At 36.9% G+C, this 18,515-nt stretch overlaps 1 protein-coding gene across 1 annotated transcript in view; it reads left to right on the top strand.

Moving 5' to 3' along the window:
* GABBR2 (gamma-aminobutyric acid type B receptor subunit 2) overlaps positions 1-18,515 on the top strand; it is an 879,763-nt gene that overhangs the window by 735,496 nt on the left and 125,752 nt on the right. The window contains exon 12 of the mRNA XM_074207949.1: positions 1,912-2,019. Coding sequence (XP_074064050.1) covers positions 1,912-2,019 — 108 coding nt within the window. The remainder of the gene's footprint in view (positions 1-1,911; positions 2,020-18,515) is intronic.

Here is an 18,515-nt window from a genome sequence, read left to right as displayed (position 1 = left end):
GGTGGCTAGGTGGTACAGTGGATAGAGCACCAGCTCTGGAGTCAGGAGTACCTGAGTTCAAATCCAGCCTCAGACACTTAATAATTACCAAGTTGTGTGGCCTTGGGTAAGCCATTTAACACCATTTGCCTTGTAAAAACCTTAAAAAAAATTTTTAAAAATAAGAGATATTTAGACCTTCTAAGAGGGTACTTACCCACTGTTCTTTCTTATATATTTGCCTAGGCCTAGGCAAAGGGCAGCCAGGTTGTTCAGTGGCTAGAGCACTGATCCTGGAGTCAGAAGGATATAAATTCAAATTTGAGCTCAAACATTTGCTAGCTATGTGACCCTGAGCAAATCACTTAAGCCTGTTTGCCTCAGATTCCTCATCTGCAAAATGAACTGAAGAAGGAAATGGCAAACTACTTTAGGATATCTACTAATAAAACCCCAAATGCAATCACAGAGAATCAGAAACAACTCAACAACAGACCTAGAGGAGTTTGTCTAAAAGATCTTTAGATCATGTTCTCTAGACTATCCTTTGGTGGCCATCTTTCAGACCTTATACTACAGTATGTTTCTCTCTAAACTAGAGGGCATACTTCTCCTTGCTCTGGTCATTACTATGGTCAGTTATCTTCCTGTTCCAAATTTTTGGACCTTGCCTATCTAACCTCTAGGTTTTCTAACTTTGCTCTTGGTCCCTTTCCACTTGGCAGTCCCACGCTCCCTGCTCAACTTCTCTAGAGCCCCAGGGATAATTCTCCACTCCACCCACTTCAAGGTTTGCTTTTCTGCCCACAATCCAGGCCTTCATAGAACATCTGTTAAATTTCATACAGATACTTAAAAAATACATTTGTATACTGAAACACAAAAAACTCCAAACTAGGGAGGAGGGGGTGTTTTGTTACAAGTTACAAGAGAAAAAACCAAGAGTAAGGACAGAAGGGATAATTTTCTCCCTTTTGGTCAAGGCAGAATGCAATTAATCATAATATCATTGCAATTGTAAAAAAAACTCACCTAATAAATATTATAAATTATTCTTAATCAGATCTGACTGAATTCTTCTCTAAGCTAGAAAAGACCTTAGAGATAATGAAGATCAACTGCTTTATTTTCAAGAGATAAAAGTGCCTTGCCAATAATCCCACAGGTAAATAGTGAAAGAGTCAAGACCCCGGGTCTCCTGACTCCTAAATTAGTCCACTTTCCACTTCATGGAATTCACCTCTCTTTATAGTAGAGATTTGGAGTTAGAGGTCTTGAGGTTTCAAATTTGCAAACTTTCTAATAACTTAACTATAAAAAAAAATCAGATTCATTTCGAAACTCATTCCAGCTTTAGAGCTAAATCTAAGTCTATGGTCTATTGAAGCCTAGGGTAATCTCCAGCTAGGAAAATTCTCAGGTGGGAATTGGGTCAGGAAAAAGACAGAGTTTGGGAGGCATGAGTAAGGAGTAGGGAAAGAAGGAGAGGGTTTCTGTGCCATTCAAGCCTGGAGTCACTTTGAAATTGTTGTCTGAAAGATTTCTTCTCATGCTATAAAGAAATAACTGCCTCTAAGGAAAGTAAAAGTTCTAACATAAACAGATGGGGGGGGTCACTGCTTTGGGCTTCTCCATAAATGCTTTTCATGTTGTAGTTTTAAAAACATATATCTAAAAAAGAAATTTGGAATGGTTTCAAAAGTCAGAAAATTTAATTTGCTCACAAAATGTCAATCAGTCAACAAACATTTATTAAATGATCATTATGTGACAAACTAGATTCAAAGCAGTGGGGATTCAAAAGAAAGGCAAAAACAGTCCCTTCCTTCAAGGAACTCCTATTCAAATGGGGGAAGTAGTATGCAAATAACTATATGCAGATATACAGTATAGAGAAGAGATGTAAAATTCTGTCTTCTCTTGTATTTTTAGGTCCGAACCTGGATTCTCACAGTGGGCTACACAACTGCATTTGGAGCAATGTTTGCAAAAACATGGAGAGTCCATGCCATCTTCAAAAATGTGAAAATGAAAAAGAAGGTAATTACCACCTAGTCCTCCAAAACAGCAATGACATATTCCACATCCATGTAAACCTAGATTGAGTGTTTACCATGAAATGTCCTTGATGACCTTTTTAAATTCTCCAGAGAGCTGAAGCAAATTTCATAGGTGATGTTAACACCATCTTTATAAATGAGTCATATAAAAGACTAACATCACTAGGCACTGTCATTGACTGGTATGCATTCAGTGACCAATATTCATTTGGGGTGAAAAAAGTATGGGTTTGTGTCCAGAGTACGGTGCCATTTAGTTCCAAGATAGTCAGTTGACAATCAAGTATTAAGTGTTTGATGATATTTTGTCTTTCTTTCTCAAAGAAGACATGAGGGAGGTGATGCCATGACAAACAAGTGCATTGGATTTGAGTGAGGGGGGCTGTGCTGTCACCAGTCTCACTTTTTTCTCCGGAGCCATCTGGGTCCAATGGATTAGTATGAATCAGGACAATTGAGGATGGCCCTGGATACAAGGCTTAAAATGGGTTAAATGACTTGTCCAAGTACACACAGAAAGAGTCAAGTATCTAAGGTCAAATTTGAACTCAGGTCCTCCTGACTCCAAGGCTGGTGCTCTATCCACTGCATCATTTACCTGCCCCTAATGCATATACATTAGACCCTGTCCTAAGGGCTACGGATACAAATGAAAAAGAAAAAATGAGTCCCTAGTCTCAAGAAGATCACATTCAAATGGAGGGAATTACAAATAGAGACTCTCACAATCCACCCTCCCAAACCCAAGTATTCTCAAAGGTAGATTAAGACACCTTTGGTGCCCTTAAACACCTTAATTAAATGATCAGATGCCCTCCCTATCCTGTTCCCCTGGTTCCTATACTGTAAAAGAGGAAAAAAACATCTCCAGCCAGGTAGGCAGAGATCCAGATCAATTGCTTCACTTTTTTCTGACTCTGGGATGCCTAGACAAGTAAGGACCCTAAATTCATTCCTGGGTGAGTCCATCAGAGTGTGAGTATAATTGAATAGTTAGGGCTGTCTGACAGGTTTAAGAGAAATCTCTTGACCTGTGAAACATGAAGGAGCTCAGACCCAGGCTTGGAGGGTCTGAAGCTGAAAAATGTTTAAAATACAAGAAGTCAGGGGCAAGATTAGGGTTAGAATTATAGAATATTTAATGAATCAGCTGAATTTGTGAACACTTCCTTATTGACCCCATTGGGTATTGATGCTTATTTCCCATAACAAAGGGTATTTGGGGATTAATGAATGCTCAAGAAGTCAGGAACTTGGTGCAACCCACTGAGAGCAACATCCCATCAGTTTCCATCTGTAAATTTGATTAATTTACTGCACCTTGTCTAGATGCCTGTCTAGATATCTATGCCTCCCATAGTTTGCCCACTATCATTTTAATACCAGGCAGGTAGCTGGGGCCAGGGAGGAAAAGAACAAAAAGTAGAGAATAGAGGTATACTTTGAAACAGACAAAGTATTTGTCCTTCGTACAAAATTCTCTCTTCCTGCCCCTCCATACTTTTTCACTGACCTGAAATGAATATCCTTCCTCTTTGCTATTAGCTTCACTGAAAGTTCACATTAATTGACACTTCCTACACATAACTTTTCCTGATCCACCATCCCAGATGCTAGTATTGTCCCTAAGGATTACATTCTTCACCTTTTATATTTAATTATATATATATATATATATATATATATATATATATATTCCTGTTAACAGAAGGAAAGCTTATTGAAGATCAGAACAATTTCATTTTTCTCTGTAGCTTCAACCCCCTGACATGGAATCCGGTACATTAATTAGTATATAACTGATAAATTATTAATGAATTTTACAGAGAAGAAACTAAATCTATGAGGATAACCACTTACCTGAGATTATAAGAACAAGAACCAGTATTTATATAGCTGTTTTAGGTTTGAAAATTCACAAATATTTTTACAAATATTATTTCATTTTATTCCAATTGCTTTGGGAAGTAGATGCTAATATTACTTCCATTCTACAAAAAAGGAAAGTAAGGTTGAAAGAAGACAAGTGGCTTGCCAGGACCATAAGCTAGTAAGAATTAGAGGCAGAATTCAAATTCAGATCATCCTCTGAGGCCAACACCCCATCTATTTTGCCAGGTAGCTGCGCTCTAAGGTCATCCAACTTCTAAGTAATAGAACCAGAACTTTCATGACCAAACCCAGTGCCCTCTGCCCTGCACCAAGCTTTTCCCTGACTTTTAGTTATCCAGAACAATCTTAAGGAATTTTTAAAAAATGAATTGTTTTTCAAAGATCTAAACAATCACTGAGGAGCACTTTTGAAATATTGACTACAGTTCTCCCTCTTGGCCAAGATGCCACTAGTATTTGGTGCCACCCATTATTTTGAGTAACAAATATAAAACTGATACTTTTCCTTTGACTCTAAATGGCAGTAAGGGAATGTGCTCCTCCTTCCCTCCCTCTCTCTCATTATGACAGCTGTTCTTGGAGCTGTTCCTGTCCATCAGCTGGTTACAAATTCAACATAGTAACTATTGGAATTACAGTCTCCTCCTTCCCCCCTTTTTTCCTGCAACCACTGATACCACCTACCCTGCTGCCTTCTGGGGCCTTATTCTTCAGGCATTTCTTGAGCACTCACAATGAGCATAACCCTATAGCAGACAATGTCAGATCCATTAAGGTGACCATGAAAGGTATCAAGTCACCTCAAACCCAACACCAATAACAACACATCCCTGATTTTAAGATTCTCGTGGGAAATTTCTTCCTGACAGGTCCAAAATTTTACCAGCTTTATCTTTATGGTTATTAGCAATGATATCACTCATGAACATTATTGATTTTCAGTCCTTCTGGTGTATTATGAAAGAAATTATTTAGTTATCCCAGGAAGAAATAATCCTTGACAGAGGAATGTTTTCATATACCTTCCAACTCTACCAGCCCTTCACAAGGGAGTCCTAGATATATCTGGAAAAGGGAGTACTCCCCTCTCTGCCAAACTTGACTATTCCCAATAAAATCAATGAAAGTTCTGATTATGTGCTTGGTCTGGGTCTTCTGTAGCTTGGGAGATACATGAATTATCTTTCATGAGCATTCTATTAAGAATTTGACTCAACTTCCTTTTATAATCATAAATCTATTATTTCATAAGTATAAGAAAGTATCAGTGTGGAAACCCCCTCTGCTAATGTAAATCAGGCAAATCAACTCATTTATAGACTTAGAAAGTTGCCTTGGTACTGAGATTAAGTAATTTTTTTCCATGCTCACCATCTAGTATGTATCAGAGGCAGGATTTGAACCAAGGACTTTCTGACTCAGAGACTAGTTCTTTTTTCTTTAAACTCTTATATAAAGGAAAGAATTAATCAGTTTTGCATATTATGGGAAATGATGAAGGCAGGGGGAAAAAACACTTCATCATGAAATGATTCAGGTCCTTACTTTCATTACTTTAGTCATATATAGATAGATGAGGGGGTTTCTCATGCTATTTAATATAAAATGAAATACTTTTATAGCAATGAATTTTTGAATCTGTTTTCTCATCTCATAAATATGGAAGATTGGTTAGTTAATCTCTAAGGTCTCTTTTAACCTTAAATTTGTATAATAGTATGAGGTAAAAAGTTCCCTTTTGGAGACAGCATGATCTAGAGGGTAAAGCATTGACTTTGGAAGCATGAGATTAGGCTTTGAATCCAAGTTATGACACAAACTAAATACCTCACTTTCCTCATTTGCAAGATGGAGGTGATTATATTTGTCCTATCTACTTCACAGAATTATTCATGATACAAAACTAAATATTAAGGAAGTATAGAGTTTCCATGAAGAAAGTATTTTGTAAACCTTATTGTAGTTCAGTCATCCAGTTTTGTCTGACTCTTCATGATCCCATGGACCACAGTATGCCAGACCCTTCTATCCCCTAGTGTCTCTTGAAGTCTGTTCATTGTTCATGTCAAGCTCATGTTTATTGTTTCCATGACCCTATCTATCCATCTTATCCTCTTTCATTCCCTTTTCTTTTTTGCCTTCAATCTTTCCCAACACTGGAATTTTTCCCAATGAGTCCAATAACCAAAGAATTTTTAATCTTCCAATTCAAATTCAAATCTGACCTTCCAGTGAAGATACTGCATTAATTTCTTTAAGTATCGATTGATGTGATCTCCTTGCTGTCATAAGCACCCCAATTTGAAAGCACTGATTCTGTGGCACTCAGCCTTCTTTATAGTCCATCTCTCACAGTCATACATTGCTACTGGAAAAACCATAGGTTTGACTTTATGGACTTTTTGGCACAACTTTTCTTCCAAGGAGCCCGTGTCTTTTAATTTCATGGCTGCATTACAATCTGCAGTGATCTTTGAGCCCAAGAACATAAAATATGACACTGCTCCCATTTATTCTCCATTTGCCAAGAACTGATGGGACCAGTTGCCAAGATCTTAGTGGGGTTTTTTTTAATATTAAGCATCTAGCCAGCTTTTATTCTCTCCTCTTTCATCTTCATCATGAGGCTTTTTAATTCTTCTTCACTTTCTGCCATCAGAGTGGTATCATCTACATATCTGATATTGTTGATCTTTCTCCTGGCAACCTTAATTCTGGTTTTTAATTCATCTAGCCATGAGCATCCAGTACATGTTGCATTATGTAATCTAAATACATTAAATAAATGGATGACAATATACAGTCTTGTCATACTTCTTTCCCAATCTTAAACTAATCAAAATTGATCCATATTTGTTTCTAACTGTTGTTTCTTGACCTGTATACAAATTCCTCAGGAGACTAGTAAGACGATCTGGTACTCACATCTTTTTGAGTTTTTACCACATTTTGTGATGAACCACACAAAGATTTTAGTGGAGTCAATGAAGCAGAAGCAAATGCTTTTCTAAAATTCCCTTGCTTTCTCAATAATCCAATGAGTGTTAATAATATGGCATCTAGTTCCTCTGCCTCTTGGAAAACCAATCTGTTCTTCTGGTGATTCTCAATTCACATATTGTTGAGGTCTGGCTTGCAGAGTCTTACATATAACTTTTCTGCATGTAAAATGAACACAATTGCTTGGTAATTTCAATATTTCCTTAGCATTGCCCTTCTTTAGAATGGGAAAATAAACTGATCTTTTCCTATCCAGTAACCACTGTTGAGTTTTTCAAATTTGCTGTCATATTAAATGCAGTGCTTTAACATCATCATCTTGGATTTTAAATAGCTCAGCCAGAATTCCATCAACTCCACTAGTCTTATTGTTAGCAATGCTTCCTAAAGCCCACTTGACTTCATTCTTCAGAATATCTGACTTCAGATTAGTACCCACCACCTTTATGGATATCAGTGATGTTAAGATCTTTACAATTCTTTTGCATATTCTTCCCACCTCTTCTTAATCTCTTCTATTCCTGTTAAATCCCTACCATTTTTATCCTTCATTATGCCCACTTTTGTTCAAACATTATCTTGATAGCTTTAATTTTTTGAAGAGATCTCATCTTTCCCATTCTGTTGTTTTCTTCTATTTCTTAAAATACTAAAAAAAATACGATATCAAAGGGAGCTAGGTTGTACTGGTATTAGCTGTGAAAGAGCTACTCCTACAATGACCTCCCTCCCTTCTCCTTTCCTTTCACCTCCTTCTCCCCAAAATTTAGATTGCCCAGATCCCATGTGACTATTGGCACAGCTTGGATGAAGTAGGAGCAAAAACTATTCCATCAGTACACATTTCTTCTATGTGTTATCCCCTGAAATTAGAGTATGAGCTTCTTGAGAGCAAGGGACTATCTCCCTTTTTCAATTCATATTCCCTTTATTTAACCACTGAGTTTGAAAAATAATAAGTACTTAATAAGTAGTTTTTCATTCATTCACTCAAGATACAATTCAAGCAAAGTCCTTAACTAGGATAAATTTAAAATTTTTTTCTTTTAAAAAGATGTTAATGATGGTGCTTCCATATTAATTCTTCTTCTTGTGGATCACTTTAGTTTAGGAGTTCTGAGCTGCAGAGCCTTAAACCAGTTGAGTATATGAATTAAATCTGAACTAAACTCATATACTATGAATACATGAAATAAAACCACTATTATAATCCCTTGAGTGTGGGAGGCTGCTGGTCCAGACTTCCTAAAAGGGGAAAACAAGCCCAGACTGGAAATGTGGTAGGTCAAAGCTCCCATGCCAATCCATAGTGGAATTGGGCCCACAAATAGCTACTGCACTTTGGGTCTGGATAAGATTGGATGAACCAAAGCTATAAAATAAAATAACAAAATAAGATATAAAATATTAACACTACAATTGATTTTTAATTATTCAACATCATGGAGGTGGGAGAGAGGAAGAAATGAGAACCTTGCCTCTAGCTATTACCATGCAATATTTGGATAATGCAAGACCTATGGAAAAAAGCTTGCTTCTCGGCTCCAAAGTGTTTGCCTACTGAGAACAAGCTTAACCACAAGATAACATGGTGATTCTGGGAGAGACTGTATAGGACCCTATTTGAGAACAGAGATTCAACTGGAATGTCAAAGGATGACCCTGCTGGTATCTCTGAATTCAATTCCCTTCTAGGAAAACATTAGTTATTGTGATTGCTTTATGTGTCTTTGTCTATAGCTTTCTGGGCTTTCAAGTTTTCTGTAGAGTGAAATATTAGTCTTGGAGAAAGAAGGAAATCACATGTGGCATCATCAGTTAGAGAGCAGACAAATACTCACCTTGCAAGTAGGAATTGTTTCATCCTTTGTACTTAACCTAAAGCCTAGCAGCAGGCTCTGAGCATATCTTTCATAGCAGCTGCCTAATTAATTCTTGTTGCTAAATTGATTGACATAGTATCTAGTATTCTTACCAGCATTTTCAGGTCCTACAGAAAATTACAGAACATAGATATAAATTCTCTAATCCAAGAATATTCTATTCTATATTCATATTCTATGAAGTAAAAAAATTGAAGGAATCAATAAATGGCTATAATTTAGATACAAAATATCTAAAAGATAATAATGAAAAACCATACTGATGCTGTGGTAATTATTTTAAAAGAGAATTTATATATCATTTGTCAATTAACAGAGTAAATCAACTCACAACTGAAGTCATGAGAGTGGTGTCAGCAGCCAGATTTCAAAGAGCTGAGACTTGAGTAGAAAGCCTCAATTACTCATAAGTATAATAGACATAGACATACCATTAGGCATTTGAGATGGATCCCTGACAGATTGATTGATGTGAAAAAGGAGAAGCTATCCTTTGAAATTAGAGAAAAGGAGGAGAGAATGATGGGATGGTGTAGACCAGGGGAGGAGAAAGAGCTCAGGACAGATTGTCTCAAATTTTTCATTGGGGTTGTTCTGGTAAGAGGATACTTTCACATGGTAGCATAGGATGGTTTGAACAGCTTCAGTGATTTGTGGAACTTTAGCAACAGGAATATCTGTCCAGCAGGGAAAATAGATGGTTCCTGTTGGACTATCTTTCTAGACAGGCTGTGAAGTGGGCAATACCATATATTACCAAAGGCAACCCCTGCTGAAAAGTATGACAGCCTTCTGAAGTCCTGGCAGGACCTTCCTAATTCACGCCAACAAGAGCAAACCCTCCAAAAAAGTCTGGAGGCTCCTAAAGGGACAGGAATGTGTGTTGAAATATAGAAGTGGATTCTAGGCACAAAGCCAAGATTTGCTTTGGAATGAGCCAGCATTGATGGACCAATTCCAGGAGGGAATGACTGGCTGATACCCTTCAAGATGAACCAGACTGTGCAAAAGTTACTATGTCCTTGTCTGAGCTGATTCAATAATAACTATGGATCAAGGGCTCACTGTACTGCCTAGGTTTGGCCTAGGCCCAACATCCCCTATTTCTTTATCTAGACCCAGCAAATGAGAAACATCCACCTTACCCTACTAGACCAACCCATGCTATGCTGGGAGGAACTTGACCTGAGATGACCAATAGGGGACAAAATATAAAAAATTAATAATAACAGATATTCATATAGCACTTTAAAGTTTGCAAAACACTTTATGTACAATATATAACTTGAAACCCACCCCAACAACCTTATGAAGTAGGTACATATTAGAGGAATTATTTTGCTCATTTTACAGATGAGGAAACTGAATCTCAGGGAGATTAAAGAATTTTCTCAGAATTATATGACTAGTAGGTATCAGGAGCAGGATTCTACTGTCCTTTATTTTGTTCCCCTCAACTCATCAATCAATTAATCCTTTTGCAATGAGCTTCCATTCTGGGGGGGGGGGGAGAAGTATTTATAAAGTTAAGTTAATTCATTTGATTGTGGGAAGAGACCATATTGTGGAAAGTTTCTACTGGTAGAAAGTGAAAAAGGAACCACAGAAAATCAATGTCATCCTATAATATAGTGGTTCTCAAACTTTGTGGTCTCAGAACCCCCCCTTTTCCTTTTAAAAATTGAGAACTTCTCAGGAGTGGCTAGGTGGTGCAGTGGATAGAGCACTGGCCCTGGCGTCAGGAGTATCTGAGTTCAAATCCGGCCTCAGACACTTAATAATTACCTAGCTGTGTGGCCTTGGGCTAGCCACTTAACCCCATTGCCTTGCAAAAAAAAAATTGAGAACTTCTCAAAAAAAGTTTTTGTTCATATATATCTATCAACAGTTGCTGCTGTTGTTGTTCAGTTGTTTCAGTCATGTCTGACTCTTCATGACCCCATTTGAGATTTTCTTGTCAAATATATGGAGTGGTTTTCTAACAAATTGGGGTAAACAGGGTTAAGTGACTTGCTCAGTGTTACACAGCTAGTAAGCATCTGAAGCTGGAGTAGAAGTCACAAAGATGCATCTTCCTGTCTCCAGACCAGCACTCTCTCCACTATGGGCAACTAGATGGCACATTTATTTACTATATTAATATTTACCATATTAGAATAATATTGTCATATTAGAAATTTAAATGTCTGAAAATTATTATGAAATCACTTGACTTCATTGTGCCCAAGCCATACTTCAGAACTGTAATTTTAAAAAATCCAGAAAACCCAAAGTATATGGACTCATTAAGTTGGAAGGCACCTCCAAAATCAGCTAGTCCAACCCCTACCTGAAGTATAAAGCCCATCTACCACGCCAGACATATGACCATCTGATTTAATTGAGCCTCACTACTTTGTGAAGCACTCTATTCCCATTCTAGGACACTTCTGATTGTTTAGAAGATTTTGCTTTCTCTGCAGCTTTTACCTACTACCAGTAGTCCTGCTTACTGTGGACCAAGAAAAGCAGACAGACCCACATCTTCCTTCCCCACACCTCCAACTCCCTCAACTGGCCCAGTTTTATCTTCATAGGCCCCAACTCCTTTAACTTCATAGGTTCATTCAATTTCCATTCCTTCTAATTATTAATTTATTTTTGGAGCAACTAGGTGGTGCAATGAATAGAGCACCAGCCCTGAAATCAGGAGAATCAGAGTTCAAATCTGATCTCAGACACACAATAATTACCTAGCTGTGTGACCCTGAGCAAATTACTTAACCCCACTGCCTTGCAAAAAAATTAGCTATTAATTTCTTTTCATTTTACTACTATAATCAGTGGGGGAAGGGAATTTATATGAAATGAAACTAGATGCAAAATGTGACCAATGGTGAAAGTTGTAGGAACAATTCATATTCCCACTATTGGTCAAATAATATCTAAAAACAGATACATGACTCTAATCAGGGTATAGAATGATAGATAAAGTCAGGAAGACTCGAATTCAAATCCTTCCTCAGATTCTTACTACTAGTGTGACCCTAAACAAGTTGGTCTTGGTCTGCCTCAGTTTTCTACTTTATATAGTCAAGATAATAATAGCACCTATCTCACATGATTATTGCAACGATCAAATGAAATAAATGTGCAGAGTGCTTCACAAACTTTTGCCAATTTATTTTTAATTTAATTTTTTCAAGTGAACTTTAATTTATTATTACTATTATTACAATAAATTTGTTATAAGAGTAAACATAAATCCCCCTCCCCCCCAAGAAGATGAGAAACCTCAAGAATAGAGAGAGAGAAAAATGTACTTCAATCTGTTCAGATTCCAATGGCTCTGTCTCTGGGATGAGTTGCTTTCTTTATCATAAGTCCACCAGAGAAATTGCTTGGGGTTGGTTTTTTTGGGGGGACACCCCACTGGGACCTTTATTCCCTCAATGTCTTATACTCTCTTGCTGGGCTTTGATATGTAGATGACCACTGCACTTGAGCTGTAAGGAGAGGTCCTGCTTGGCTATCTTAGTATGGAAGCCCAAACTTCAACCAGGATCTGAGTGTGGGCAAACAGCAGAGTCCTACCCTAAGGGAGAGCAGAGAAATTTCTTTTTTTTTTTTTTTTAGGTTTTTGCAAGGCAATGGGATTAAGTGGCTTGCCCAAGGCCACACAGCTAGGTAATTATTAAGTGTCTGAGGACGGATTTGAACTCAAGTACTCCTGATTCCAGGGCTGGTGCTCTATCCACTGCACCACCTAGCTGCCCCAAGAGCAGAGAAATTTCTGCAGTTTTCCCTGACCCCCTTACCATGGGTATGTGCTCTGGGGATGCAAGCTGCTTTCTCCAGATTCTCGCTGCAGGTTCTGCAGCTGGTGCTCCCTCACTCCACACTCATTCTGGTGTAGCAGAATTCTCACACTGCCCTTTCAGGCTGTTGTGGGGCAGTGCTGCGACTGGGGCTTTTTCCAACTCCTGGTCCTGGTGAAACACACTTTTCCTGCGGAACTTCTAAATTATCTTGGACTGGGAAAATGTATCACTCAGTCTTTCTTTGGGTTCTGCCCCTCTAAATTTTTAGAGTCATAATTTGTTGGCTTTGGGGGTTCCCTGGGGAAGGAGTTCCCATAAAATGCTGCCTTCATGCCACCATCTTGGCCCTGCTCCCCCCCCACAAACTTTTAAAACACAGTTATTATTATTACTGTTATTATTAATATTACTATTATAATAAAATTCTGAACTATTTTGAAAAAAGTTGATAGAAATACTTTGAGAATAAGTTCCTATTATATTATTATTCTTTCATATACAATATTCTGTAGACTTTTGCATCAGTGGATAAAATGACTGCCTTTTGTAACTGAGTTAATGGGAAACAAACAAGCATTTATGAAGTACTTACTGGGTCGTGGGCATTGTACTAAAAAATGCCAGTACTGGAAAAAAGAGTCCCTGCTCTTAAGAACTTATATGCTTACTCCCAAAGGGCAACAAAAATGTGCATACTCTTTGATCCGGCAATACCACTACTGGGTCTATACCCTGAAGAGATTATGAAAAAGGGTAAAAACATCACCTGAACAAAAATATTCACAGCAGCCTTGTTTGTGGTGGCAAAGAATTGGAAATTGAGTGAATTTCCATCAATTGGGGGATGGCTGAACAAATTGTGATATATGTGTATCATGGAACACTATTATTCTATTAGAAACCAGGAGGGATGGGAACTCAGGGAAGCCTTGGAAGGATTTGCATGAACTGATGCTGAGCAAGATGAGCACTGTACACCCTAACAGCAACATGTGGTTGATGATCAACCTTAATGGACTTTCTCATTCCATCAGTGCAACAATCAGGCACAATTTTGGGGTATCTGCAATGGAGAATACCATCTATATCCAGAGAAATAATTGTGGAGTTTAAACAAAGACAAAAGACTATTACCTATAATTCTTAAAAAACCATTATCTTATTATGTAATTTTGCTATCTCTTATACTTTATTTTTTTCTTAGGGATATGATTTCTCTCTCATCACATTCAACTTAGATCAATGTATACCAATGTAGAGACTAACAGACTGCCTTCTGTGGCTGGGGGAAGGAAAGTGAGACTGGGGAAAAACTATAAAATTCAAAATATAAATAAATTTTTTAAATATATAAAAAATAAAAAGAACTTACATTCTAATAAAATAAAACAAGACATAAAAAGGAAAAATAAAGAAGGGAGAGGGGTTATCAAAGTAATCTGTTGTTTTGAAATTCAGAAGTCTAGAACAGAATCAGAAAAGGAATAAAAGTTGTACTGTGCCCCTCTACAAAATTGAACAGGTGTATTTTGTTCCAGGAGCAACTCAATAGTGGAAGAAGATGGATAGCAATATGTTCCGTGCTGAGAAGGGCATAGGTGTTTTTAAATGTTACAGGGCAAAGAGTCACAAGGAGATGAGGAAAGCTCTAGAATAAGACAGCATGGTTTGTAAGTCTAAGAGCCAGAATGGGGCTGGGAAGAAAATGAATCTTATATTAGGATATAAACTCATCTTCTGTAGACTCATTGAAAGCATTGTATAGAGGAGCAACTAGGTAGTGCAATTAATAGAGCACAGATAAACGAATGAATGAATGACTAGAAAAATAAATAAGAAAGCATCTTAGAGATAATTCTGGTAGACGATAGATAGACAAGGACAACATGTACCTCATCCTGTTCCCCTAGGGTTTTAATTTCTTCTGATAAGTCTCTATATTTTAATTTCCTTTTCATTTCATGAACAGGAATCAAGAAACTGAGTATTAAGCATAGCAATGTCTATGAAAATGTTCATGATTTTTTTTTTTTGTGGATCAATGTTAGGTCTGGATGATGATAGGGAACAGTTTTGTCTGTTGGTTCCTGTTTCCTGTAGAGTTTATATTCTGAATACTCAAGGACATTGTGGCATTTGTAATATAATGTGGAGAATTCTCTAATGAGATTACAAAGATTGAGAACTTCTGTTATATAATTCTATCCATTCCATATTGTCTTTCTGACATCTATCTTTCTATACTAAATTTTTTGTCACCTGAAATAATATTTCCTACAGTTCAGTTTCTAACATTTAATTCATAATCTGCACCAATCGATATCTTTGGACTCTAAAAATATGTTGTCATTGAAATTGGCAATGACCCACCTAATTCTAAATCACTATCTATCATTAACCCTTTTACTTATGTAAGTAGATCCCCAAGACTCAGTCATTTATTTGATACTTCTTGGTCCCATCATTCTTTATGTTACTGTTATTTATGTTATACTATTGCTATTATAGTTATTGTTAGCTTTATTATAAAATCAAGCAGTTAGACTTCATTACTTCCAAGGCCCTCTTCAGCACCAAAGTTCTATGATTTGACATCTACATGTCAAAGAATGGCATGCACCAAGAAAGAATAAGAATTAATAAAAAGATCTCCGTCAACATATAATCATCTTGATACTTCTTCTCTGCCATCACCTCTATTCACTACATACTGGACAAATACTTTGAGAGTTATTGGCTTTCCCATTAGTTATGATAAATTTCCCTGAGCCAACCATACTTTCCCACCTCTTTCCCCTTGTGAACATTTATAAAAGTGTTATCTGGAGATGTTATCGGTTTCAGCAATGTTAACCAATGAGAAGAGACTAAAAAGACAAGGGTAGAAATGTGTAACCCCAGAGAGTGGTCCACGACAGCCTATACATTAGGACACAGGTCCATAACAAAATAAGTTAAAAAAAAAGGAATAACAGAAGCTCACATTTACTAGCACTTTGTGAAAGAAACAATGTCCCAAACCACTCTGTGAAGAAAGAAGGGTTTCAAAGATCAGAAGGAGTCAAATATAACAGAGGCAGTCTACTGTGGGAAAAGATATTAAATAGGATGGGTAGCAAAGATGATAGACAAAAGAAGGACCTCCTGACTATTAAACCAGATTACAATGGGCCACAGGTGACTGAGCAGGAGACCAAGATCCATGAGAGGACTCAATTATCCAGTTATTTGTAGAGAGTTGCTGGCCTTCAAGAGAGTTGGAAACAATGAGCTGGGATTAAATCTGATATTGGGTAGCTCTGTAACCATATAGTTATGAGGATTTTTCAGTTCATACTATAAACTCCAAAGAAATGAACCACTCCAGTCTTTCCATCACCATCATTAGCCTGTGTTTCCCAGTTCCTCATCCATTTTTCTGTTCTATGAACCAAGCAAAAATCATGGATTGGGTGATAATAAATTAAGCATGCATTTAGAAAATGATATTACTATATTTCAGTTGAAGAAGACATGGTGGACCTTCAAGCTTAATAAGTCATTTGATATAGTGGTCAAAAAAAGATAATGCAATTTCAGGCAACAAAACAATGATAGTGATTATCCTGTTGTATTCTATCCTAGTAAACTACATGTTGTATACTATAATTCAGTACTGAATTTTGAACTTTAAAAGAACTATTGGTATGCTTTAAAACAGCCAGAGGTAGAATTATGAGACACATACTATGTAATTTAAGTATAAATTCAAGGAACCAGGGTATTCAAAGTAGAGAAGGATTCAGAAAGTCATCATAACTGTCTTCAAATATTTAAAGGACTACTATATGAAAGGCATTAGTTATTCTTCTTATTTCCAGAGGGGGCAAATTAGAACCCATGAACAGAGTTCCTAAGAGACAGATTTCAACTCAATATCAAAAAGCATTAAGCTGTATAAAACAGAATGGGTTGCCTTTTGAGATCATTAGTTCCCCATCACTGACCTCTTGGCAGGGAAGTTGTAGAGGGGAGTAATCCATCAGGCAGATGTCATAGAATCCTTAGATTCTATGATTCAGAAACATTGTAATTTTTCAGCACAGACAGAAAAATTCCATTTAGGTCAGGCGTAATAACTCAGAAATGTGAATTTCTTTTTTGTGTGATATGTTTTGTGAGGTCAAGGGAATGACCTGCTTGATCCACAGTATAATTTACTACATAGATTTAGAGTAGTTATTGGTGCCTCTCTCAAAAGGAACTATCATTGGCTACAAAAGCTTAGTTTAAGAGAATAATGAGTACAGAATATACCAACTCCAAACACCAGTATATCTTAGAGGAAAAGGAAAGAGAGAATTCTGGCATATACATAAAGTAGAAGTTTGGGGGAAGGAAAGGTAAGAATGAATTAGTAAAAATTCTCAATTGTAGATCAGTTTTAAAGTAAATTTTATTACTTTTAAGTCTGTATTATACATATGAACTGATCAAGGCAAAGTAAAATGAAACAGTCTTTCATTCAGATCACTATGCTCCTGGTAATGCCACCTGAATGCCACATTGTCTATTTTGACTGTCATAACACAATAGTAACTTGTACTCAGCAGTGTTTAACTCTCAGTAAATCCTTTTTAAATGGTTCCTAAATTAATTCTCTGTTGCTTAGAAATTCTTAGAGTACCTGTTTTAATATTAGATAAGCCTGATTGATAGGCAGTATAGCAAACTAAATAGAAGATGCTGGCCTTCAAGTGTGGAAGACTTAGGTTGGAATCCCATCTCCAATATATATTAGCTGATGACCGTGGACATACTACTTTTAACATCTCAGAGCCCCAGAAAACTAGAACTATGAGCCACTGATAAAAATCAGACATTTAAATAACACAACAACCACCATAAAAATAATTGCTTATGGGACTAAGATTTTCTGTTACTCAAAATCATAAAATTTTAAAACTAGAAAGAATTCTGGAGATCATTTCATTTGAATCTCTCTTTTAACAAATGAAGAAATTGAGACCCAGAGAGTTTATATGGCATACCCAAGATCATTTAACAAATTAGTAGAAGAACTAAAAGGCCTTCATTCTGTCCTCAGCTCATAATATTTCTCAGAATAGGATATAAGGTTGTAAATTTTGAAGTTGGAAGCAAGGAAGCTAGGTGGTACCTTTAGTTATTAGAAAAGCTTGAAGGCAAAACTGGTATGTCCTCTCTCTCCAAATCTAATGCTTTTTTCCACTGTGAAACTTTATATTTCAGAGGTTAGTACACTATGAACTGTTTATTTTCTCCTCATTGCTGTGCCTATAATTAGATTAAATTGTCATGATGTAGGCATGTTGCTTGGCCTCTAAATTCCATTCAGGCAATGCTCTACCTATGGTCATCTTAATAGCAGGTTATATATAGTTTAGCTGCCTACTTGCAATTCTCCCAAGCAAGGTTCCTATTTACCCTTCAAAGCTACTAAGTCATATCCCTACATTCTCTTTTTGCCTGTAACAAGCATAGAAGGAGGGGTTGGGGAGAGGAAGACAACTGGACTAGGACAAGGCTTTCTTCTATTTCATTCACTTCTGTCCAGGTTTCAGTCCCTTTAAGATAACTGGACAGTGAAGAGGGTAAGTGTGCTGTATCTGAGTTCAAATCCCTCCTCAGATATATATTGACTATGTAACCATAAGCAAGTTACTGAACTTCTCTTAGTCTCAATTCTCTCATCTGTAAAACTGAAATAAGTTTTACTGAGCACCTACCTCACAAAGTTGTCAGGAGCATCAATAAGAAACCATATATATGTTTTTGTTTAGTCATCCTGTCATTTCTGAATCTTCATGACCTGTGACCATAGTACATCAATGCTGTCCATGTGCTTTTCTGGCAAATATATTGGAATAGTGTGCCATTTT

The sequence above is a fragment of the Macrotis lagotis genome, chromosome X, assembly GCF_037893015.1.
Source record: "Macrotis lagotis isolate mMagLag1 chromosome X, bilby.v1.9.chrom.fasta, whole genome shotgun sequence".
Lineage (NCBI taxonomy): Eukaryota > Metazoa > Chordata > Mammalia > Peramelemorphia > Peramelidae > Macrotis > Macrotis lagotis.
This window is presented reverse-complemented; position numbering and strand designations above follow the sequence as displayed.